This window comes from Heptranchias perlo, chromosome 18 (assembly GCF_035084215.1).
Source record: "Heptranchias perlo isolate sHepPer1 chromosome 18, sHepPer1.hap1, whole genome shotgun sequence".
In the NCBI taxonomy this organism is placed as follows: domain Eukaryota; kingdom Metazoa; phylum Chordata; class Chondrichthyes; order Hexanchiformes; family Hexanchidae; genus Heptranchias; species Heptranchias perlo.
The window spans coordinates 11,084,236-11,110,546 of record NC_090342.1 but is presented as its reverse complement, the minus strand read 5'-3'; the positions used below and the strand labels follow the sequence as shown (position 1 = coordinate 11,110,546).

Genomic DNA, 26,311 nt, shown 5'->3' with positions numbered 1-26,311 from the left:
ATTTAAACACTGATAAAATTACAGATCAGAGAATGACTTTTCAGATTGCAGTCTAATCCCAGGGATCAGGTGAATGGAACGCACCACAGTAACTTTTTCTGATGTTACAGTGACATTTCTCAGTTAGAAGGCTATCTTGTAATACAATGCTGTTCTTACTTAATTTCCGGGTAATTATATGCAAATTATTTCTCAAACTTTCTATGATAAACATCGCAATTATTAATCCTGATAGGAATGTAACTGGACATCAATAAATTGGCAAGCTTCTGACAGCCACATCCTACACAAGAAAACTGACCCCAAAACTGAACAATAGTAGTCCATAATATGAACAGTGTTAGAAACAAGTACCTCGGAGTAATTTTTGGCAAACCCTAGTTACATGTAGTCTGACGGTGCGGCTCTTTCCTGTGCTAAATGTCCTCACGAGGAAGGATGAAAGGAGGGGGAGGAGTGGTGAAGAATTGCTGTACAATAACTTGCATTTATATATAGTGCCTTTAACACAAAGAAACTTCCCAAGGTGGTTCACAGAAGCATGAGGAAAATGGACGCCGGGCCAAAGAAAGAGAATAGGAGGGGTGACCAGAAGTCTGGTCAGAGAGGTAGCTTTTAAGGAGGGTCTTAAAGGAGGAAAGTCAGGGGGCAAGGCAGGGACATTAGGGAGGGTAATCCAGAGAGTGGGACCTGGGAGGCTGAAGGAATCACTGTCAATGCGGGGTCGGAATTAGAGGAACGGAGAATTCGAGGAGGGGGTGGAGGAGTTACAGATAAAGGGGAACAAGGCTATGGAGAGATTTAAAGACAGGGATGAGAATTTTTAATTTGCGACTTTGGGGGACTGGAAGCCAATGGGTGTCGATAAGGAATAGGGTGAGGGGTGATGAGGGAGTCGCTACATGTAACCACGTCATATTTGCATGCCTTAGTGGCCAGAGCGATTCCTCCCTCAAGACATCTTTTTGGGGAAGGCAGGAGAGAGGGAAAATCTGAAGGGAAGATAGCCTGGCCCACTCTTACACACCTGCTACCAGCTAGTTTACCAGTGACCTCGGCAGAGGCCTGGGAGCAGGTGCATTTGTTCATGAAAATATTTTGTGGTCCCTCATTGTTATTTTAACTTGCTAAAGATAAGGGCACAAATACAGTGCAGGAAGGTGACTCAGGGAGTGTGTATGATAAAGGGAGACTGATAGAGAGGGGCAAACTGAGAGGGAAAATGAAATGCATATAAATGCAAGATTTCCAGCTTTTTGTAGCATTATAGTTTTAGTAAGGAAGCCTTTAGTTATTAAAGATTTAAATATAGTGTTGGCTATTGGCTCAGGGATTGAATGCTAATGGGTTTATCTCCTTTCAGATTACAGCTGCACCTGAATTGTAGCAGAATTCAATTATGATCATTTTAACGTTTTTTCTCAAGACTGGTTTCACCCACTGAACATATAGAATTTAGTAACTCTTACAATAAATTGAAGGACATCTTTAAAATGCGGGAAAAAGAACATTTTAAAACATCTGTCAAACAATCCAAAGGGGATTCTGGATTTAAAGGAAACATCTCCTCTCTTTGGCACCTACGACATAACCAAAACCTGCTCTTTACAACGCACACTACTTTAGTTTTATTTAGTTTTTCACCACAGAGAGTCAGCATTTCTTCCTGCAGTGTCTGTGACACATAAGAGATTAGGTTTCCTGATGAAGGAGGTCCTAGCTAGGATATTGCCCAGAGTGCTACCTTGCAAAACATTGCTCCAAATAGAGCACATTCTCTGAATACCTACAAGGGACATTTCCCACTGGGAAACCTAACTGCAATTAAGTCTACAAATACTTTAGAAGGATGAGGAATTGTTGTTGTGAACAAAATACTCCATTGAAAGCTATATTTCTCTAAAAGAAAGCAGTGTGCACAAGAGAATCGGGGACTGGATCACTTTCAAAAAGTGTTAGCGCCTGTAAATAAAATTTATCCTTTTAAAATTCTGCATGCCTAGTTTAGGTCCACTATGGAGTTGTCTATGCTAGTAAAGGCATGGAGATGGGGATATATAGCTGGTCTAAATATCTCAGGAACCAGGAGTATAGAAGACCTGAGGTGGATCACCCCCTGTGCTCGCTGATCTATATTGGCTCCCAGTCCGGCAACACCTCGATTTTAAAATTCTCATTTGTTTTCAAATCTCTCCATGGCCTCATCCCTCCCTATCTCTGTAACCTCCTCCAGCCCTACAACCCTCCAAGATCTCTGTGCTCCTCCAATTCTGGCCTCTTGCGCATCCCCGATTTTAATCACTGCACATTTGGCGGCCCCTAAGCTCTGGAATTCCCTCCCTAAACCTCGCTGTTTTTCTACCTCTCTCTCCTCCTTTAAGACGCTCCACTTTGCCTGTCCTAATATCTCCTTATGAGGCTCGGTGTCAAATTTTGGTTGATAACGCTCCTGAGAAGCACCTCGGGACGTTTTATTACGTTAAAGGCGCTATATAAATGCAAGTTGCTGTTATTATTGTTGTGCAGTATGTATGGGGTTTCCCCAATATGTGCCACACTCTAATAGTCCTTTGGCAGCATTGTAGTACTGCAGTAGATAAGGTTGATTAGTAGCAAAACCACATCAGATCCTTCCTTCTAGGAGAGTGTTCTGCAGTTGCACAACACAAGCTACATCACTGTTCACTTATCCACACAACAAAGGAAATCTTCTAATTTGGAGCTGGTAGCCATGAAATAAATGGAATGAGTACCTCAAATTTCAATCCCACTGTGTATTTTAAGAAATTACAAGTATGTTTGGAATATTAATATAATTTGCCTTATAAAACAAAGAATGTCGGGGACAGATCATTTTACAGCAAAAACAATCCAAATGAAAACCTCTTCAAGTGATGAACTGATTTTGTGTGAAGATCCATTTATAACTCTGTAATTGAGGAACTGGTAATGGCTGGTTTATTTGTAAAAGAGTTTATTTGTAAGAGCACTCAACAGCAGCCCTTGCATTTATATGGTGCCTTTAACGTAGTAAAACGTCCCAAGGCACACTACCATGATAGTGTTTAATGATGTTGTAGGACATACTGGCAGGAAGTGCAAAACTTTAGAAGCATTTCCAGGTAAAATTAAGAAAGTTCTAGTTAGCTACAGTCTCCACCATGAACCAAAGTAATCATTCTATGTGATGTATTGTTCTATCTGATGGAGGAATCCTTCCCTGTTATATAAGGTTAGTTCACAGGATAGTGTAATTCCATATGATGTAAAATTTTACACATCATCTAAGTGTGGTGGATGTGAACATAGAACCATAGAACTCAGGAGGTAGCCATTCAGCCCACTGTGAGTGTGTGATGCTATACCAGAGCTATCTACTCCAATTCATTTCCCAGTATCTTTTTCATTCTTCCTTTTCAAATATTTAGCCAGTTACATTTTAAGTGACATTATAGTGCCCACTCATGTCCCAGCAGCCCTCTGTATGAACACATTTCTTCACTCTTCCCTGTTTGTTCTCCTGGTGATTTGAGGTAATTGGCAAAAGAACCAGAGGGGAGATGATGAGAAATTTCTTTTACATAGCAAGTTGTCATGATCAGGAGTACACTGCCTGAAGGGCGGTAGAAGCAGATTCAGTAACAACTTTCAAAAGAGAATTGGATAAATACTTGAAGGGGAAAAATTTGCAGGACTATAAGGGGAGTGGGACTAATTGGATAGCTCTTTCAAAGAGCCGGCACAGGCACGATGGGCCGAATGGCCTCCTCCTGTGCTGTATCATTCTATGACTCTTCGATAACCATACATCTATGCCCCCTTTTTACTCGAGGAGGATGATAAACATATGGCTGATATTGGAAAACTCCCCCCACCTTGGACTAATCAGTCAGGTTTCTGACTTTCAGTATGTTCAGAGTAGCACAGTAATAGACAGCCATTAAAAATTTTGTGGTCGTAAATAGGCCCTTTGATAAAGTCAGTCTCGGAATGAAACTCTTCCCCCGCTGATAATTTTATCGGGAGTCATCATGTGTGTAAAATGGGAAATCCTACTTTATACCGGTGCTGGCTTTTATGCTAAAGTTATCGACAGAAGGAATTTCATCCCATCGGTTTTTAAGCCCAACATTACTCCCCTGACCAACACCAAAAAAAACAAATGAACTGGTTATTCATCTCATTGCTGTTTGTGAAATCGTCTTGTGTGCAAAACGGCTGCTGCGTTTTGCCTGCCCATCAGGCATTGCACTTAAAAGTAATTAATTTGAGGTGTTTGAGAGATGTGATCAGGCACTATGCAAAAGCACATCTTTTTCATTCTCTGTTTCTCTTGTCATTTCTATGAGTTATCTGTCTCCATTACAGCTATTCCTAGCTGTTCCTATTGTTATATTAACTATTATGCAATATAAATCAAACAGCATTAATGCTTTATGGATAAAGATTCCACATAAATGTGCAGTAAAGGCTGAAATACCGGAGGCTATTTTATCTGGTTTATTATGCATTACCATGAGTAACATAGCAATCTGTTCAAGATGGTATTAGCGAACAGAAGTTCAATGACTATGGGGAGTGGGTAAAGTACACACCTGGAAGTGACACTTAATTAGCAAAATCATGATGCCCGGTTTTTAAAAGGCTGGCTTTAATAAGAGAGCTTTTCAATGTCAGAATTTTAAAAGTGCAGTTGGCTTACTGTAATAGGTGTTTCATCTTTTTATCTTTCATGTGATAAATATAATTAAATCTTTTAACATTTTGTAAATGTTTTAATATGTTTTCAAACAGCTCACTTGACATTGCAATTTTCATATAGCATCAGAATTTATATTTACCATAGATAGACTCCAGGGGCTCGATTTTCAGACCCCCGAGCCGGCGGGTTCGTGGCCGGGGGAGGGGCTCCGAAAATCGGGGATTCCCGGGACGGGTCCGGAGCCCGGCTCCAACCCGCCCACTTCCGGGTTCCCCAGTGACGCGCTTACATGCGCGCGCAGCCCCTGCATGCGGGACTCCCGCCACCAATTAAATCGGGCGGGATCCCACTTAAGGTAATTATTTTGATACTTCAGGTCGTTAGCAGACCTGATTGACATGATATTTTAGGAGGGGTGGGATTTTCATCTCAACTGAGCGTGTTTCCCATACTGGGGGAAACACTCCCAGTTGAAATGGACGTGTTGCAGCCATCAGCCTGTGGCAGCTGCAAAGGTCCATTTGACAGGTGGGGAGGGGGGGAGACCTTCACTCATTGCAGGAGGCCACTCTGTCACTTTGGACAAAGTTTGGCCTCCACCACCCTCCTCCTAACAATAAAATTTACAAACTTGCACACTTACCCCGGTGTCCAGACACATTTATCCACCTTGCGGACCCCCTCAAACGTACATCTTCCGGATGGGGGCCGCCGTAGCTGCAGTCATGACCTCCTCGGAGGACGAACAACATCAACAGCCTCGCCGGCCACGTCGTCCACCTCTGACACGTGGAGCTCCACAACACAGTGCTGTGACACATCCACCTGTACAGCAGGAAGGAGGGCTACCGCAGAGAGAGATGCATCGCAGAGGGCACTACCCTCGCCACAGGGTCTACAGACCAAGGCTCAGCTTCCTGGACCTCTCTGAGCAGCAGTGCATACGGAGACTCAGAGTCACTCAACATGTAGTCGTGGACATCTGCAGCCTCCTTCATGCCGAGCTGCTCCTGGCTGGCCCAAGCACCATCTTCTTACCTGTCGCTGTCAAAGTCACCACTGCCCTCAACAACTTCTCCTTCGCATCCTTCCAGGGTGCCACCGGGGTCATCGCCGACGTCTCTCAGTCGTCTGCACAAAAGAGCCCTGCAAATACACCTACACCCACTCTGCAGTGACACAATGGGTGGCATCAGTTATGGGTCTTCATAATGATCCTCAGGAAAGGGCATTATTGCACAAACCAGACAAGAATGGCCAAGACGTGGCAGTAGTGGTGACAATATAATATATAATGTGAGTTGATCAGAAATCAAATAAAAGTAAAAACCATGACAAATCCTCAAACCCCCTTGTGCATCCCCTTCATGCTCACAACACGTTTGCCTTACGCTTCCTACCACACATATGTGATGCATGCCCTGTGGCTGCAGCACAGGTGGTGGCAGGTTGAGTGAGGCTGACCGTGAAAGAGATGCATGAGAGGGTGAGTATGAGATAGAGCCATAAGATTGTATGAGGATTGGTAGTGGTGGGATGAGTACTGGGGAGGTGAGTAAGTGCAGGTAAGATGAGGATGAGGGTTCAGTGGGTGTGAGGGGTGATGTGACAGAGTAGTGTTGGCAGTGCAGAAGGAGATGTGGGGTGGGGGTGGTGATGTGGCAGACGAAGTGTAGGGGAATGAGTAAGTGTACTCACTTCGGCTGACCTACTTAGGTCATTGAAGCACCTCCTGCACCGTTTGTGGTGCAGGTGACCTCCTCTGCCACCTCGAGCCAGGCCTCCGTGGTGGCAGAGGCAGGCCACTTCCTCCCGTCCGCCGGGGAGAAGATCTCTGTCCTCCCCCTCCTCCTCACCCCATCCAGTAAGACCTGGAGTGAGGCATCATTAAACCTGTGAGCAGCCTTCCCCCTGGGCTGTTCCATGCTGTAATTTTGCTTATTTTCTGCAACATCAGTCAGTGGAGGACTGCCCCTTTAAATAGGGCTCCTCCAGCTGACAGCCTATGATGCGCCTGCGCAGTCCGCCCGCTGCGCAGCTTTCCAGCGCGAAACCCGGAAGCCAAGGTAAGTACCTTCAATCAAGCTACAATTGTGTGCAGAGCACCCCGATTTCACCGGGCGCGTCGACCCCTCGCTGCCAACCCGCCTCCCTCCTAATATCGGGCCCCAGGAATTAGTAATGGTTTCCTGTCCCTATATTCTCAGAAGTGTTTGCAATTAAGATAACTCTTAAGGGTTTTACCGCACTAACAGACTAAACAAGGTATCACTCATTGGAACATAAACCTCCTACCAGTCAAACCTCTGAAGATTTTTAATTTTGTGCCACGAAAATGACCAACTAATTGTGTGATACCAGGTCTTGTAGGATCATTAGAAATGTAACAATGTACCATCAGGAGAGGGATGCAGAAGTGCATTCCCACATGTTAAACTGTGCTTTTTTTATTGCCCAAATTAAACAATAAGCACCATGGCATTTTTCAGTGCTTTCATGGTATATGCGCTGAGGACTTGTACAATTTTTACCATAACCATTCACCCAATGCACACAGAATTTGGTTGGGTGATAGGTAGAGAATAAATTGTACCACAACAATCCTGAATGATCCTGTAAATGTGGGGAGGGGGGATGCTGGTGGGTAGGTGCAGAGGCCTACGGTATGTCAGTTTGAAAATCGTATCTAAAACTAGGAGATCTTGAAGAGGAATGGTTTTAAGACTTATTCTTCCCAACTCCTTCTGATTCTTCAATTATTTCAGCTTTGCTTTACAGCCTTATTTTTACTTTGGTATTTCCTCCTTTTCTTGCTTTTTTCCTCATTTGCACTTAATTGTGGGTGGGTGAATTTTTTTGCATTTTTGTGTAAAATGGCTGCCATGTTTGCTTACATAACAACATGCACTGCACTTCAAAGTAATTCATTTGAGGTGTTTCTGAGAAATGTGATACAGTGCTACATAGATATAGAGGCAAGCCTGACTTCCTTTCCTTCATTCTTTCCTTTCTTACTCAGCAACTACTCAGGTCAATTCCAGGAGACATTTCTGCCATTATAGATGTCTCTAGCGGTGCCTATTCTTATATCACTCATTATTATGCAACATAAATCAAATTGCCTTTATACTTTATGTATAAAAATTCTACATTAATGTGCAGCAGTTTTGGGGAACGAGGAGACTTCAACGTGATTTAATTTACGGTTTTCAAGACTGTGGACAAGGGAATTCACAAAATTGATCCAGGCAAATTGTTCATGATGGCGAAGGGGCTCAAGGTAAAAAAATTAGGAAGTTAACGTTAAGAAGGGAAGTCAGTTGGAACCTTTTCATGCAAAGGGTAATGGAGTTGTGGAGTAAGTTACCAAAGAAGATCAGTGAAGCACAGAAGGTATCAAGAAAGAAAGAAATTGCATTGATGTAGTGCCTTATCATATCCTCAGGAGTTCTCAAAGCAATTAACAACCAGTATTTTTGGAGAGAGAAGCAATACGGTGAGAAGACCAGCAAGTGGGTTGACCTATAAAAAGAAATGGACTTATTGGGCCTAATGACTTTTTTGTCTTCGTATAATTCTCATGTTCTTAGTTCCTTAAGTTTTCCCCCCATTTTTCATTCACTTTTTTTTTCTCTTTTGATCCATTTCTCCTCTATATTTTAAGCTATTTGTTTTCTTTCCTTGTTTAGTTTTTCCTCTTTTTTTGTTTCTCATGCCCTCGTCTTTCTTTCTGTTTTTGTGTGTTTTTTTCTTTGATTCATTAATGCTTTCTATTTACCTTTTTGATAACCTTTTTTTTTAAATTCTTACCACTTGCTTCGGCTCACTTTTACAGAATTTTGTGTTTTTTATTTTTTCTAAAAGGGAACGAGGAGAAGAAAGGTGGGGAGAACAATTAGCAGAGAGAGTGAATGGACAGACACTATACTGCTTTTGTAATGCTGCTTTCAAAAATCTCTCAGGCGTCTAGTCAGTCGACTAAAAGTTCTGTAGCTGATGTACACAGCCAGCTATCTCTCACCAACATGTTTCTCCCAATGGAATGAATAACTGAGGACTAAAAAGTACCCTGACTGAATCTGACCGTCCAGCTAAAATGCATGGGATGGCTCCACTACAGATTTCATTGACAACTAGCGAGAGGGGCTTGAAGAAAAGAAAGAACTTGCCTTTATATAGTACCTTTCACAATCTTCCAAAATGCTTCACAGCCAATGAATTATTTTTGAAGTATAGTTAAGTAGGGAAATACAGCACCTAAATTGTATACGGGAAGGTCCCCACAAACAGCAATGAGATGAATGGCCAGTTAATGTGGTTTGGTGGTGTTGGTTGTATGGACACCAGGAGAACTCTCTGCTCTTCTTCAAAAATGTGTCATGTCTTATGACCTTGCTTGAATATTTCATTTTGAAAGACAGCAGCTTTGACAACGCAGCGTTCCCTCATTACTGAAACGAAGCTTCAGCCTTGATTATGTGCTCAAGTCCTTGAGTGAGGCTTGAACCAACAACCTTCTAACTCAGAGACATGAGTGCTTCCACAGATCTCAGATGACACTTGTAAGGCAATGATGGAAAGGTCAAACAATAAGGATGCAGCCTGAAATATTTGAGATAATAGACATTTTCAATATTATTGTGTTCATGGCAATGAATGGATTTATTTCTTCTTTATGCTCTAACTTGTCAAAAAAAATACAAAGTTAATAAAAAGGTTAGCAAAATCAGGTTGGGAAAAGAAACGCAATATTGAATCTGTCATTTTGGTAGATTTACTATAAGAATGTTATTGTTTCACACATACAAAGCTTTGACATATATAGTGATTATATTTTTGGCCTTTATTTACATGTCTCTGTTGCAGTTCACTTTATGAAATTTGCCTTCCATCAAAATGACTAATGTATAAATCAGAGACACTGGTATTGGGGGGGGGGCACATAAAACTTAAGTTGTAGAATTGATAAATTACCACATTTAACCAAATGTCAACAAGAAAACAGAGTCACAGAAGGTGTTCATCAATCAGATGTTTCTACAAAATTGGCAACGAGTCATGATTCTACTCAGAAAAAGTGCTACAAGCTGTCAAATACTGGTCCAGTCCACTGGGATATTAGTAACTAGAATCCCAGGCTAGCATAGTTTGAAAATAAATCAATCAAAGGATTTGGCACAACACCCATTTGAGATATGATTGGGGGGGGGAGAAACTTTTGTGTGCCAGGAATATGAAATTTTCCATTAAGTAATAGCAGGCATGGATTTGAATAGAATCCGTAATGAATATTTATTTTTTTTACAGGTACAAATGTGTTCCTAAATATAAAGGGACATGTTTCCAGCTGGCACATATGTTGTGAAGTAATGTTTTACTCCGTGATAAAGTGATGTCATTTATACAATGTAATAAACTTCATTAATCCAAACTTCACTAAAAATTGCATTTATCAGAAAATGAATGGTAGCATGCTTAAGATAGTCCTTTTTGGATACTGTAAACTTCAGAGGGGTTTAAAATCCAGTGAATATGCTATTTTTAACCCACTGGATAACTCGCTGGTGTAAAAATCCGAGGTGCTCTCCGTTAATGAGAATGTGAGCTTGGTTATTTTGGATTAACAACTTTGTTAAAAGTTGCACATACAGAAATTTTAACCAGTGCACTAAAAATAGTGGAGGACAACTGGACAACCAGGAACACTACAGACGGTTACCCGCAGATCCGACCAAAGAACACACCCACCAGCTCAACAAACTGATCAAGACCTTCGATCCAGACCTTCAAAGCATCCTACGCACTCTCATCCCACGTACTCCCCGCGTGGGAGACTTCTACTGCCTCCCAAAGATACACAAAGCCAACACACCCGGATGTCCTATCGTATCAGGCAACGGAACCCTGTGCGAGAACCTCTCTGGATACGTCGAGGGCATCCTGAAACCCATCGTACAGGGAACCCCCAGCTTCTGTCGCGACACTACAGACTTCCTACAAAAACTCAGCACCCACGGACCAGTTGAACCAGGAACACTTCTCACCACGATGGACGTCTCGGCACTCTACACCAGTATCCCCCACGATGACGGCATCGCTGCAACAGCCTCAGTACTCAACACCAACAACAGCCAATCTCCAGACGCCATCCTACAACTCATCCGCTTCATCCTGGATCACAATGTCTTCACCTTCGATAACCAGTTCTTTACCCAAACACACGGAACAGCCATGGGGACCAAATTCGCACCCCAATACGCCAACATTTTCATGCACAAGTTCGAGCACGACTTCTTCACTGCACAGGACCTCCAACCAACGCTATACACCAGATACACCGACGACATTTTCTTCCTATGGACCCACGGCGAAGAATCACTGAAGAGACTACACAATAACATCAACAAGTTCCATCCCACCATCAAACTCACCATGGACTACTCCTCAGAATCGGTTTCTTTCTTGGACACACAAATCTCCATCAAAGACGGGCACCTCAGCACCTCACTCTACCGCAAGCCCACGGACAACCTCACGATGCTCCACTTTTCCAGCTTCCACCCCAACCACATCAAAGAGGCCATCCCCTATGGACAGGCCCTACGAATACACAGGATCTGCTCAGACGAGGAGGAACGCGATGGACACCTACAGACGCTGAAAGACGCCCTCGTAAGAACGGGATATGACGCTCGACTTGTCGATCGACAGTTCCGACGGGCCACAGCGAAGAATCGCATAGACTTCCTCAGAAGACAAACACGGGACGCAACCAACAGAGTACCCTTCGTCATCCAGTACTTCCCTGGAGCGGAGAAACTACACCATGTTCTCCGCAGCCTTCAACATGTCATCGATGACGACGAACACCTCGCTAAGGCCATCCCCACGCCTCCACTGCTCGCCTTTAAACAGCCACCCAACCTCAAACAGACCATCGTTCGCAGCAAGTTACCCAGTTTTCAGGAGAACAGCGTCCACGACACCACACAACCCTGCCACGGCAACCTCTGCAAGACATGCCAGATCATCGACACGGATACCACCATCACACGAGAACCACCAGGTACATGGTTCATACTCCTGTGACTCGGCCAACGTTGTTTACCTCATACGTTGCAGGAAAGGATGCCCCGGAGCATGGTACATTGGCGAGACCATGCAGACGCTGCGACAACGGATGAACGGACACCGCGCAACAATCGCCAAACAGGAGGGTTCCCTCCCAGTCGGGGAACACTTTAGCAGTCAAGGACATTCAGCCACCGATCTTCGGGTAAGCGTTCTCCAAGGCGGCCTTCGAGACACACGACAACGCAAAATCGTCGAGCAGAAGTTGATAGCCAAGTTCCGCACCCATGAGGACGGCCTCAACCGGGATCTTGGGTTCATGTCACGCTACACGTAACCCCACCAGCAAAAAGGGGGAAAAAAATTATATGTTTTTTAAAATTCTCTCTCTCTCTCTCTCTCTCTCTGCCATTTTGAGTTTCTTTCTGCCTGCCTGTGTAATAGACACAATGTATATCTAGTGTACTGGGACGTGCTGTTCTCCGTGACTGGCCTGTTTGAATTACAACGACACCTTTTGATTGGTGTGATGCTGTCCCAACATAGTATAAGATATGCGATTTGAGAACCTTTTCATTCATTCATCTGACGAAGGAAATAATCTCCGAAAGCTTGTGATTTTAAAATAAATTTGTTGGACTATAACCTGGTGTTGTAAGATTCCTTACATTTGTCCACCCCAGTCCATCACCGGCATCTCCACATCATGGCTAAAAATAGTGCTCAGTGGAATTTCAAACCCAGGGTATATTTTGCAGTGTGTGGAAAAGTTATGAAAGCAAAGAAAAATATAATAGTTTAGAATTATTTTACATATTTATACACATAGCAAAATACAACTCCAAGTTGTTATTTTCTCCTTTTTGTTTCCATAAGCTCAATACACTGGATGAGTAGGCGACTTGTTCCCAGTTCTCTACCAATGCTGCACTCTGAGTGTTCAATAGGAGGTACATGGAAGTAGTGCCAAGAAACTCTCCCTTCAAATTTGCCCTCAATGCCTGTGGGGAAGTTCGTAACCTTTACTCTCTTATGATACTATGGCTGAGATCAGAAACTCATCATCTGGGGGAAATTGTGAGCACAAACCCGCATTCCACCATTCCATGGCATTGAGGATTGCCTTGGGCCTCCAATGCACCATGTGGGCAAAGTACACCTTAAAACAATGTCCTTTTTAAACCCATGCCACGTGTACCAAAATATAGAATAATACCTCCAAAAGCCACAACTTCCTGGCGTTCAATGGAATCGTTCACACATACTCCGAATCAGTAAATGTTCCACAATCTGGACAGGTTGTTGAGTTAAAACTAAAGCAGCTGCTCAACCATCACAAAGTTCATTGTGATAATTTCATGAGTTACTGTTTGCTGACAGGGGGAACATATCTCCACCCTAACTTCTCTCAGGCACTCTAAGAAAGCTCAAAACACATATAAGGATAAAACAAACACCACCAGGGGATGGGAGAGTAATGTTACATGTAGCAAGGGTGCACTTCAAGAAACATGGGGAGTGCAGATAGGACTTGAAAAAATGGCAAGAAAGAACTTGCCTTTATATTGTACCTTATCATTATCTCCCAGGACGGCCCAGAGCACTTCCAGGCAAGATCCCATAAAGCTAAAAGAGGAATGACCAGTTTATTTTTTTTGGCGGTAGTTGTTGAGCAGGTATGCTGGCCAGAGCATCAGGAGAACGCCCTGTTTTTCTTCAAATAATGCCGCAGAACCCCTAACATTCACCTGAATAAGCAGAGGGGGGCCTCTGTTTAATATCCCAATCAGAAGACAGCACCTCCAACAATGCAGCACTCCCTCAATACAACACTAAAATATCAGATTAGAATAGGCGCTCATGTTCTGGAGTGGGCTTGAGGTCACAACCTATTGGCTCAGAGGTGCATGTGCTATCGGTTGAGCCAAGCTGACCCAGGTCAATTGAGCCAAGCTGTCAATGAGACTGGTCATTCTGGCAATGGAGGAAATTGCTTCAGTTGAATGTTAGCAAATGACTCCAAATATCTTATTATCCCCTTTTTATAGGAATTGAAAACAAATTTTAACAATTAACCTGCTTATGTCAAAGAAGTCATTCCATTTAACAACTGGCAAAGGAAAGAACAAGAGATTGATTACCTTCCAACATTGGTGTTAATAATAGAATTTTACAGTACTTTAGTGATAGAATAAAATAAATGTTAATAATCGGATTGTAATGAGAAGCCTTCCAAAACCCAGAATGAATGAGACAAGTTGAAGAAATCCTTTGAAATGAGCACTTTCACTCTGTAAGGACATGAAAGGTGGATCCTAACCTTTTAAGCATCATGTAGTGCTGGGCTGGTTACTGTTGCTTTCTTTATTCTTGCATTGCCAGGATATGCAATTTAAATGTCACTCTAGTTAGTTTTATATAGAGCATGACTATTTAATAGCGATCTTCAAGGTTACATAAAATTTTTGATTCATGCCAGCTGGAAGAGACAGAAGTTTCAGCGAAACAAAAAAAATATAGCTATCAATTAAGCATGTGCCCTTGAAACCCACACCATTGAAAAGTGTCACTCAGTGGCAGTTTCAAACAGAATATTTCTCGGAGCATGCTTTATCTTTGATGGCAATGATTGACACACAAAGAAAGAGAATTCATGTCATTTTCTCCCCGCCTTTCAGTGTAGCGTGTGAGCCCTCATGTGTCGGGATAGATAGGTGGGCAAGGGTGGTGCGCGCGTGTTTATCTTTGCACCAGACGATGGCATCTTGGAGCAATGTTGCATATTCTGTGGTTGCCACCAGTGCACAGTGCCAGTAACAAGTGCACTGCATAATCACCTCGACAACAGCTGCTGATTGCCACATATTTCTCTGCTGATGGTGACAGACACGAGTCCTTGCTGTAGGTTAGCGTTCTGCTTTACAGAAGTAATTAATTCTTCTGGGTCTTTGTTTTGTTCACTTTACGAACCTTCACGCGCAGACATGGAGTTATTAAACTTGAAATTTTCCTATCAGCCGCAAATGAAAACAGATGAGCTGTTCCTGTCCACACCGATTACTGACCTCGCTGAATAAAAAGGCCTCCTGTGGTGCAACTAATTGGACACTTAGTAAATCTGCAATCGGCGAGGTTTCAAGATGTATTTAAAAGATAACTGGAAACGCTGGGCGCAGCCAGAGCACAGCCTTGTAAATTTTAAGGACCTTCAGACGACAAGAGAAAGCTTGAAAAATGGTTTATTTGTAGTAGAATGAATAATGAGTATTTTCACTGTGAGCTATGAAAAATAAAATTTCTTGCTTTGGATTTAGAGCAGATAATGCATCAATACTTGCACCCAAATTGTTTTCTGAAGCTATGCCACTGCATTGTATTCTGAAGCACTTCATTGTAAAAACAGAATTGTTATATATGAATCTGTGTATTGTTATATATGAATGTGCATAAGGTTATATATCAATCTGTGTATTGTTATATATGAATGTGTTTTGCTCTGGTTTCAAAATATTCATCAGTCACTGAAATTACATTCTGCTTTTCTGACTTTTTCTTACATTATGAATTATGTTCTCCCAATTCCAAGACAGGTAAAAAGCAAATTGGAAACAAATATTGCACATATTATCATATCTGATCATGTGTAGGCCCTAAAACAAATAAACTAGTGCATAATTTAAGAGCAAGGAAAATCCTATATGTGAAAAAAAAACCAGGCTTGTAGCTGGTAGGTGATTGCTGAATCTGTACTGATTAATCAATGATCTCTACTTCTGGCCTGCAGTCTCCAAACCCAAAACCCCAGATTTGTTCCGTTAATCATACACTGGAAGTGTATAGCAATACAGAACTCGGAACGGAGAAAAAGCACATATTATTACACTAAAGATTCTCTTCTAAATATCAAGGGCCATCATTTCTATTATTAAAATGTAGAGCACTTCCCAAAATAACCTTAACTTGGATGAAAAAAAAAGTGTGAATTCTCAGTGTTACTATCTGCTTTTAGAATCGTTAGTCAATCACATTAGCATGACTTGGGCTACAGGCTCTAGTCTGATGGCATCTTGTGATCTAAATGATGTTTGTAAATGACGATTACAGTAACCTATTGTACGCTAAGCACGGATTCTCTTGATACCATACTGCTTGATAACTGCTAATTACAGCTGCTAATGTCCCAGTGTGAACATCAGCCTGCTGTAAGGACATGGATTGAACGAATGACTGCTGTTCACACTGACACCAGTACCGGCACAAGAACTGATCAATGGGCTGAAATTCTTCTTTTAATGAAAAGTGGAAGATTGCCTCCTTTTCCCTTCTAATTAATGATCTGCCACTGAGATTGTGGAAATATGCAGCTTTTAAAACGTGCAATTTTGTCAGTGGCTCATTATTTATGAAGAAGATGGGAACTCTGCTATTTTGCATTTAAAGAGGAATCTCATCCCGAAGCTTCAGTATTAAGTTTAAACTATATGAAAAAAAACAGTATTGCTGTGAGCATAATTTAGACTGCGGGTCCATGGTATCTGAACCCTACTATTAGATGATTGCCTTGTCGTCATTCCCAATTTCCTCATTTGCTGTGTAACATTTTGTGTATCTGTTCATGTATTGCAGAACTCAAAATTGTCAGATTGCCACCTATTTAGTCACACAGTGTGACATCATAACTATCAGGAAAGGCTGAACAGACCGGGACTCTTTTCTCTAGAAGGGAGAAGACTGAGAGGTGCCTAATGGAGGTCTTCAAAATTATGAAGGGGTTCGATAGGGTAGATGTAGAGAAGATGTTTCCACTTGTGGGGGTGTTTAAAACTAGGGGCCATAAATATAAGATAGTTACCAATGAATCCAATAAGGAATTCAAGAGAAACATCTTTACCCAGAGAGTGGTGAGAATGTGCAACTTGCTATCACAAGGAGTAGTTGAGGCGACCAGCATAGATGCATTTGAGGGAACAGTAGATAAACACATGAGGGAGAAAGGAAGAGAAGGATATGGTGACGGGGTTAGATGAAGAGAGGTGGAGGAGACTCGTGTGGAGCATAAACACTGATAGAGACCAGTTAGGCCAAATACCATAAAAATATGGTATTCTTTACATTAATAGATCCCTGCAACGCAGGAGCATTAAAGGAACGTTATTTTTTAAATCAGATATTTCGGAACTGCTTCACTTTTTTTTTGGACACTGCATTATGGTTTTAAATGGTGGTCGAGCACTACTGAATTATTCAGGAACTGACACTCAGATTTTGCTACTCAATACAGGATTAAAATTCAGTGCATGACGGTGCAGATGGAGGGCACGGATATTAATCTGAGTTTGGGTAAAATGAGCAATGCCCACTGAGTAACAGATTTATTTCATCTCTTTACTTTCTGTCAGAGCTGAATGACCCACTTTATTTCCCTTCATCGCTGATCAAATTCTCAGAACCGTTAGACTTGCAAATAACCAACGACGAAAGGTTTCAGTTTATGACTCTTGGCCCAGAGGGCATCTAATCTAGTCCAGCATGTTATGAGTCTTCTAGCTTAAGAAAAGATAAAAAGATTTGCATTTATATGGTGCCTTTCATGACCTCAGGACATCCCAAAGCGCTTTAGAGCCAATGAAGAATTTTTGAAGTGTAGCCACTGTTGTTATGCAGGAAACGTGACAGCCAATGTGCGCACAGCAAGCTCCCACAAACAGCGCTGAAATAGTGACCAGATAATCTGTTTTTTAGTGATGTTGGTTGAGGGACATAGGAACATAGGGACAGGAGTGGGCCATTTAGCCTCTCGAGCCTGTTCTGCCATTCAATGCCGAAAGCTTGTGAATTTCAAATAAAATTGCTGGACTATAACTTGGTGTTGTAAAATTGTTTACAATTGTCGACCCCAGTCCATCGCCGGCATCTCCACATCATGGCTACCATCGACACCACAAACTGCCGGCTCACAGTGGAAAGGATATCCAAGAAGATCGCGCATATAGACACAGACATCAAGTTTTTACAGAGCTGCAAGAAAGCAGACAAGATCCCAAAAGGACTACAGATCACGAACCCACTCAAGTATATTCGGGGGATCTGTAGGTAACACCTGTCTGTCTGCACACTGATTGCCTTGGCAACGGGCAGTTGAAAACACTGTCTGTAATCACCAAGTATTGTTCTGTGATTTATAAATGCGAAGGGTTCGAGGATTTCATTTCCACATTCACCTGAGGAAGGAGGAAGCCTCCGAAAGTATGTGAATTTCAAATAAAATTGCTGGACTATAACTTGGTGTTGTAAAATTGTTTACAATTGTCAACCCCAGTCCATCACCGGCATCTCCACATCATGCCATTCAATGAGATCATGGATGATTTGTGACCTAAGTCCAAATACCTGCCTTAACCCCATATCCCTTAATACCTCTGGTTAACAAAAATCTATCAATCTCAGATTTAAAATTAACAATTGAGCTAGCATCAACTGCCGTTTGCAGAAGAGAGTTCCAAACTTTTACGACCCTTTGCGTGTAGAAGTGTTTCCTAACTTCATTCCTGAAAGTCCTGGCTCTAATTTTTAGGCTGTGTCCCCTAGTCCTAGACTCCCCAACCAGCGGAAATAGTTTCTCTTTATCTACCCTATCAGTTCCCCTTAATATCTTGAAAGTTTCGATCAAATCACCCCTTAATCTTCTAAATTCCAGGGAATGCAACCCTAGTTTGTGTAATCTCCTCGTAATTTAACTTTGGAGTCCAGGTATCATTCTAGTAAATCTACGCTGCACTCCCTCCAAGGCCAATATATCCTTCCTAAGGTGCGGTGCCTAGAACTGAACACAGTACTCCAGGTGTGGTCTGACCAGGGCTTTGTATAGCTGTAGCATAACTTCTACCCCCTTGTATTCTAGTCCTCTATATATAAAGGCCAGCATTCCATTAGCCTTTTTAATTATTTTCTGTTCCTGTCCATGACATTTTAATGATATTTGTACATGGACCCCTAAGTCTCTTTGGACCTCCACTGTTTTGAGCTTTTCACCATTTAGAAAGTACTCTGATCTATCCTTTTTAGGTCCAAATTGAATGACCTCACACTTGCCTACATTGAAATCCATTTGCCACAGTTTTGCCCATTCACTTAATCTGTTAATATCTCGCTATAATTTTATGCTTCCATCTACATTGCTTACAATGCTGCCTATCTTTTTGTCATCGGCAAACTTGGATATGTGGCTCTCTATCCCGTCATCTAAGTCGTTAATAAATACAGTGAATAGTTGAGGCCCCAACACAGATCCCTGTGGGACACCACTAGTCACATCCTGCCAATTTGAGTACCTGCCCATTATCCCTACTCTCTGTCTCCTGCCGCTCAGCCAATTTCCTAACCAGGTCAGTAATTTGCACTCAATTCCATGAGCTTCAACTTTAGCTAACAGTCTCTTATGAGGGACTTTATCGAATGCCTTCTGGAAATCCATATAAACAACATCGATAAATATTCTTAGTCACCTCTTCAAAAAATTCAATCAGGTTCATCAGGCATGACCTACCCCTTTACAAATATTGTTCAGAACACCAGGGAGAAGTCCCCTGCTCTTCTTTGAATAGTGCCATGGGATCTTTTACATCCACCCAAGAGGGCAGACGGAGCCTCGGTTTAACGTCTCATCCGAAAGACGACACCTCCGACAGTGCAGCACTCCCTCAGTACTGCACTGGTGTGTCAGCCTAGATTTTGTGATTAAGTCTCTGGAGTGGGGCTATGAACCCCCAACCTTCTGAATCAGAGGTGAGAATGCTACCCACTGAGCCAAGGCTTGCTTTCCTTTTTAAAAAACATTCATGTGGAGCTCCTCCCAGTCCTTGAGGCCTTGCTGTGTGCAAATTAGCTGCCACGTTTCCTACATTACAACAGTGACTACACTTCAAAAGTACTTAATTTGCTGCAAAGCCCTTTGGTACGTCTTGAGTGTTAATTGTATCCATGCGATTTATATCAATTAGTGTTAATTGTATTCAGGTGGTGCGTATCAATTGGGAACTCTCTTGTATCCATTTATAAGAGAGCTTATTTGGGGTGTGGTGTGTGTAATGTGGAGCACTGTGAATAAAGGCTTGGAAGCAACTGAAGACGAGGCTCTAGCATTCTATCTTCACCACCTGGCTATCCAGTTTATTACACTGAGGTCATGAAATGCGCTTTATAAATGCAAGTTCTTTCTCCAAAAAAGAAAGCTCTTCCTTTTTGGTGGCAGCCGCTATTTAGGCTACATCTACTCCTGGAAACGCAGAGCAAAGTAAGTCCAGCGCCAGCTCTGCTCAGGGCGGCCCAACTTCAGGAAGGGGTCCTTAAACAAGCATTAGGCCCCTCATGAGCATATACAAGGGGCCTAATGCCCGTTTGAGTCTGACGCCAGAGCACCAATAGAATGTGCCAAAGTGTTTCCAGCACTGTTCGGGCATGGGAGGTTGGGGCCCTAAATTGGTCCTCTGCACCCCCCCCCCTTTTCCACCTGGTCCAAATATTACCCCCTAGACTTTTCAAAAGCAAAAATAATAATAGTTTTTTTTAAGCCATGTCAATAATCTTCGCTGACACTTTTACACATCCCCCGCCCCCCACCCTTAAACTGTGCAGTGTGTAATCCAGATCACATGCCGCACCCATTGGGTAAATTACCAGAACATTAACATGAATTATGATATTAATTTCATATTTCTTTGTAGACATGAATGTAAAACACACGTGCTTGATCTGTAAGCAACAAGTAGCCATGATAAAAGTAGGCAACACTTAAACACACTGTGTCCAGATAACTTTTTGCTGATTATGGCTCTACGCCATGTGCCAGGACATCGGCTCAGGCCCAACATATAAAATGAGTTTGACGCTTCTGATCTAGACACTGGTCTTGAATTTTACTTCATAAATATTAAGCAGTCAAGCTCCGCAGTGGACTGAAAGCCAAAATTTTCCTAATATGGACTTGCAGTGGACAAGGTTCCCCACTTCCAGCAGCACGTAATCAGAAAGTTACCCCATTAACCAGTATTCAAAGGTTCACTACATGTCAACATGTATGTCTACATTGTCTTGATTTTAAGATCGCTGGTTCATTCATCTATGCCTCTTATTTGTTTGTATTTGTGAAAACTTGATACCTTCTTCCTAATTCTTTCACCTAGGGTTTGGTCACCAGTCAATGAGTTAAATTTTGCTCTAGTCCTAACGTAATCTGATGTGGTTTGTGAAAGAATTCTCTGCTCAACATCAATAAAACTAACAACAGCACCCCCTGTGGGTGATCCCATCAAACAACCACAGCACCTGAACCCAATCAGAAATTCTCTTTAGTTGACGTGTTGGTCTCAAGTGTTGGCTGAATACGTCTTCAACACGTTGCTGTTTTTTAAACTTACAAATAAGGTAACGCACTTTGTAGACATTTCAATAAAGACAACAGATGCATTGATGCCTTTATGTGTAGGTTAACATCCATTGTTACAAATGTAAGACTCTACTCCAAAGAATTAGTTTAAACAGCGCATGGCATTATCACACCTCAACTTGTCTTTCTTCCTTGTTTCTCACATATAAATATGAAAGTTATATAAAAAAAATCAAACTTTATTTATCATGCAACTTTATCGCTGAATTTTTTAATTTAATATGAGGCTTCTGGAAAACCTGCCTTGAAAATGGGGCTGCAGAGTTGCCGTATTTCCTGTTGAGGAACATTTGCAGTGCTACTCAGTGACTTTTCTTAATGCAGTTTTGTATTTTTAGCTGAGTTTTTAAAGTAAAACTTGCGATAAAATAATAGATTTTCTTCCACCGGATACAATTGGAGATGCAATGAGTTGGTCTGGAACGACTGACTGTATCATTGCACCTTCTTTCATTTAAAAACATAGCAAAGTGACCTTTCAAGATTAGGATACCCATCAATTATCACTTAACCCACAGGAAAAAAACAGACTCTCAGTAAACTTATAGCCACGTATATATAAGTACTTTTCTACCTATTAAAGATAAGTATCTGTATGGATGTATGATATCAACACTTGGAAGGCCTTTATGACTTAGGTTGATTCCATGGTCATTTTTTAATCTTTGTAACTTTTTCTTTATTCCCCCTCCCCCCACCCCCGCTACATGCCGCTCATTATTTTTCTGCTGCCTTTTGATTTCTCATGGAAGCCATCAGCATCACTCATTGGTTGATTTTCCATGAGCTGTGCTTGAGCAATCCAGGAAAGCATCTCTCCCAAACAGGTTTCCCTTCTTCTATCAAACAAACCAAAAGATGGGCCAAGTTCATCCCCCTAACAAAAGCCCAAAGAATACATTTTTGTCACCCCCATTTTCAGTTCAATTGCAACACGTATTTCACAACCAAGAATGTAGGATGATGACCATGGTCCCTGTCAATGCAATACTTGAACCAAACACAAGAAGATACACAGCACTGGCCCAAGCTGACTTTTCCTCCAGTTTTTCCTATCTCCTTGTAGGGAACCAATTTATAGCCATAAACAAATAGAGCAAAATTGCTAAGAATGTCAAAAATGAAACCCAGAAGATCATTTCTTTTCAAGGACTAAATTATTAAATGCATCAACACACTTTCTTTTTAGTTTCCGATTACTGACAACTGGCATTTTTGCTCTGATCTCATTTAGAAACTTTTTTAAGCAGCCTTTCAATTAAGTCCCATATGCCATGGTAAAGTAGCTTATCCAACGAGTAAATTAGAATTAAGCTAGTCAGCATGAACCCACATAGCCTGATCTAGACACCCAATAAAAGGGCATCCACAGTTATCCATCTTCAGTTCTTCTTCCTGGTAGTATTACTTGGACTGCGATCTGGTCCACTGTATCAGAAGCCCAAGTATCTAATGTGCCACTTATAACCTGTAGGCCCGAAGCCTTTTTTGTTAATTTACTCAACAGTTTTCTCACATTTTTCTGATCACTAAATGGATCTATATTTAACTTCAAGCTTGTCAGGTTCTCTTCCCTTCAGGACATTCTGTCAACAATTCCAGGTAACGGTGTGACAATAGAGATTACAATGTTTTAGTGAGATTATCTAGGTTAAGATGCTCAACACCATCTCACCTCATAAAAACACAAAGCAGAGGTCAAACCAAAGAGGACCTGTCAGATCCCAGGCATTCAACTCCCTCTATCACAACTCATTCATAGCCAAGCAAGTTGATCATCAAGAGGATTCATCAATGAGATCCTTTTCCTTGGGCAACAGACCTTTTCCAAATGTTCAACATCAGTCTTGGTAAATAAACAGGCTTGAAGATTCCTCAAGGAAAGCACTCACTTAGTTCCAGCATCCAAAGTGGCTCAATTAGAGGTTAGAGGGTCAATCTGCTCTAGGCACTGGGTACAATTAAACAATGTTCTTCCAAATAAAATGTCCTTTTCAGTGGAAAAATGAAACCAATAATGCTTGGTGAAAGTGCGTGATTACTCAAAACAGCTACTTTTGCTGATCCATACAAAAGGTACTTGGTTAAAGCCAACTCAAGTAATTGCTACTGCTATTCCAAAATGACCTGTGATACTGTCGGAGAATTAATATACTGAGAGCCCCAAATGCAAAAGACGATGGAATATGACAATTGTGATCGGCTTAGACATGTGAACCCTACAGTGAATAGAAATCTGGTGTAACTTGTCCTGTAACATGAGAAACTTGATTACCCCTTGTCCTGTAACATGAGAAACTTGATTACCCCTTGTCCTGTAACATGAGAAAGCCCCTAAAACGCAATAGGGGAATTTTAACCCCCACCCCCTTCTGGACAAATGAAGAGTTTCTTTTATCAATCCAAAAATGTGAATAAAAAACATTGTCTGGTTGGAGACTTGAGGCCCAAAGTTTACAGTTTCTGTGCTCACCAGTTCTGCAATGTTCTGCCCATTCAAGTGAAGGGATGAAAATTCATGTGCTGGCGAGCGCAGAGCCTGAATGTTTTCTTATCTAATAAATTCACGGCATTTCCACTTGTCCCTTTCCCAGACACAGGATGACCTATGATAAACCATACCTCTGAAATGGCTCCCATGATTGAAGAGTACTGAAGATGGGAAGTATTCTTAAAAGATATTTTTGGATCTTAACGATTGTCTTTGGTATGTGGAATAAGTCTTCATTCAAAGAATGACTAGTAGACACCTCATAGTGGGTATCATTTCCCCCCCACCATGGTAGCCTGATCCCTCATAATAAATAAGAATAAGTTTGGCAAAATAAAATTTATTATAATTGAAGTGTTGTTGTAATTTGGTAGCCATAAATGCAGTTTAAAATAAAAACTTGCACCATAACTTGGAAAGTTTGAGTGAACATTTATAGTTTGTTTACTTGCTCCAAATTCCCCAACACCTCGGCTAGAAATTATCGGGTGGGGGGGGGGACTAATTAATTTGATTTAGGTGAATTCACTTGGGTCAACACAATCAAGATTTTATTGAGCTTCAGTAGAGATCATTAAATTCATAACAAACTAACTGAGCCTTTTATTTTGCTTGAAGCTGTTTGTGTACTTGACATTATTATGAATACAGTACTGTAAAATTAGACCGTTGAGTACAATGTACCAGAATAATACTATAAAAACATAGAAAGTTGATAAAGCAAAAGATTTCATACCTTTATGATGGTTTGCAGCTGATATCAATTTTCCCCAAAGGGTTATCACACATATGATAAGTAGCAGTGTCCCTTTAACCATCCTTTAAAGAAAGAACAGGGAGAGATCATTGTTTACAGTGCATTGTACCTTTTAGGACATAATGTAACAATCAATTAGTAATAAATGAAACGTTTTTCACCAGTGGCAAATAATGAAGTGAAATACCTTGTGTTTGAAAAGGTTACAATTCACTAACATTGCTCAATTTCAGCTTGATGGTAATGCAATACACTGTCAGTCATCAACTTGTGACATGAAGTATTACTAAAGTAACAATTATTCTATTCATTTACAACTGTCAGACAGACACAATGCAAGAATTCTTGTGCATGTTGAAGACAGTAGGTTTAAGAAAGTTTCTGGCTGCTCTCAATTGAGTCACTTCTGCCACAAATTTGATCTATTTTGCTTTAAATACCTTAGCATTAGGTTAACGCCCTGCAGCACATACTTCGGCAGGTGAAAATTGGAACCAGGAATTTAATGGAAAACAAACCCGAGGGAAAACACGGTATTTTTCATTAAACACATCTTGTTTGTAGCTGAGGAAAAAGCTGGCATCCTTGAGCTACGAAAGCTAACACAGGCAGTGCCAAGTGGTTTCAATCTTCCCCATATACATAGCACCTATAGTGTCAGAGGAACTCATTAATCAGCCCTTTGTTATCTGAAATGACTCTCCAGTCAGTTATTCTACTCAGGTTAATTATGTACAGAAAAAAATTCTATAACCAGACCTCCCATGTTAAAACAACTTACAAATGAAAATGTATCATATTCCTAAGCCAATATCACTGTAAAGACATCAATTAAAAAATGAGTGCTCTTTGACGTCTGGAGCTTCAAATCATTGAATGCTTAATTTCCTTCTTTAAAGGAAAACTGAAATATGAGGTATTGTCAACACCCTTCCCTCTTTTGTACCCCACAGCTTTTGGATTTATTAGAGACTTGAGCACAAAGTCCAGGCTGACACTTCAGTGCAGTACCGAGGGAGCGCTGCATTGGCAGCCTTTCAGATGAGATGTTAAGCCACGGTCCTGTCTACCCCCTCAGGTGGACATAAAAGATCCCATGGCACTATTCGAAGAAGAGCAGGGGAGTTCTCCCGGTGTCCTGGCCAATATTTATCCCTTAGCCAACACCACCAAAAACAGATTATTTGATCATTATCTTCTAGCTGTTTGAGGGACCTTGCTGTGCACATATTGGCTGCTGTGTTTCCTACATTACAACAGTTACTACACTTCAAAAGTACTTCATTGGCTTTGGGAAGCACTTTGAGACATTCTGAGGTTGTGAAAGGTCCTGTATAAATGCAAATTCTTTCTCTCTGTCTTCTTTCTTTTAGACTGCTATCATTGCAAATTAATCCTTAGTTAAAAGGGCTCCTATTTTCCCTGTGCCATGGATCCCAGGAGAGCACCACTTTATCTATTGGACGTGAAGCAGATATACTCCACTGACATCAGCAGGGAGGTCCTGATCAAAAGCATGCCGAAACCAACATTAACTGCTATGTGGTTGGTCCAGGCCATTGTTTCTTGGCAGAGATTTTGGCAAGTTCAACAGGAATTGCAGAGGAGTAATAAAATGGGGGTAATTTTCACCTTCGTTGTCTGGGCGGCAATCTGGCAGAGCGGATCACCCACCCATTGTAAAAACTATTCGGCCACAGGGAAATTAATGGTATAAAGATTGGGTAGGTTCTGTAACTGGCGGCCGATCTGCTCTGCCAAATTACCGCCCAGTCAGTGAAGGTGAAAATCGCTCCCAGTGTCTCTCAAATAAAATTGATCACCTAAATCAGAGGTGTTCAAACT

At 41.5% G+C, this 26,311-nt stretch overlaps 2 protein-coding genes across 4 annotated transcripts in view; one reads left to right on the top strand and one right to left on the bottom strand.

Annotated features, from left to right (window-relative positions):
* LOC137334593 (uncharacterized) overlaps nt 1–12,418 on the top strand; it is a 65,339-nt gene extending 52,921 nt beyond the window's left edge. Inside the window, exon 3 of one of the 3 annotated variants that reach the window (XM_067999395.1) lies at nt 10,381–12,418. In XM_067999395.1, the coding sequence (XP_067855496.1) occupies nt 10,751–11,791 (1,041 nt within the window). In that variant the 5' untranslated portion in view covers nt 10,381–10,750 and the 3' untranslated portion in view covers nt 11,792–12,418. Of the gene's footprint in view, nt 1–8,566 lie in introns of all 3 variants that reach the window. The other 2 variants (XM_067999396.1, XM_067999394.1) reach the window with 2 other exon arrangements.
* Nucleotides 1–26,311, bottom strand: part of LOC137334912 (chemokine-like protein TAFA-2) — a 104,937-nt gene that overhangs the window by 68,489 nt on the left and 10,137 nt on the right. Inside the window, 1 exon segment of the mRNA XM_067999998.1 lies at nt 24,446–24,575. Coding sequence (XP_067856099.1) covers nt 24,446–24,575 — 130 coding nt within the window.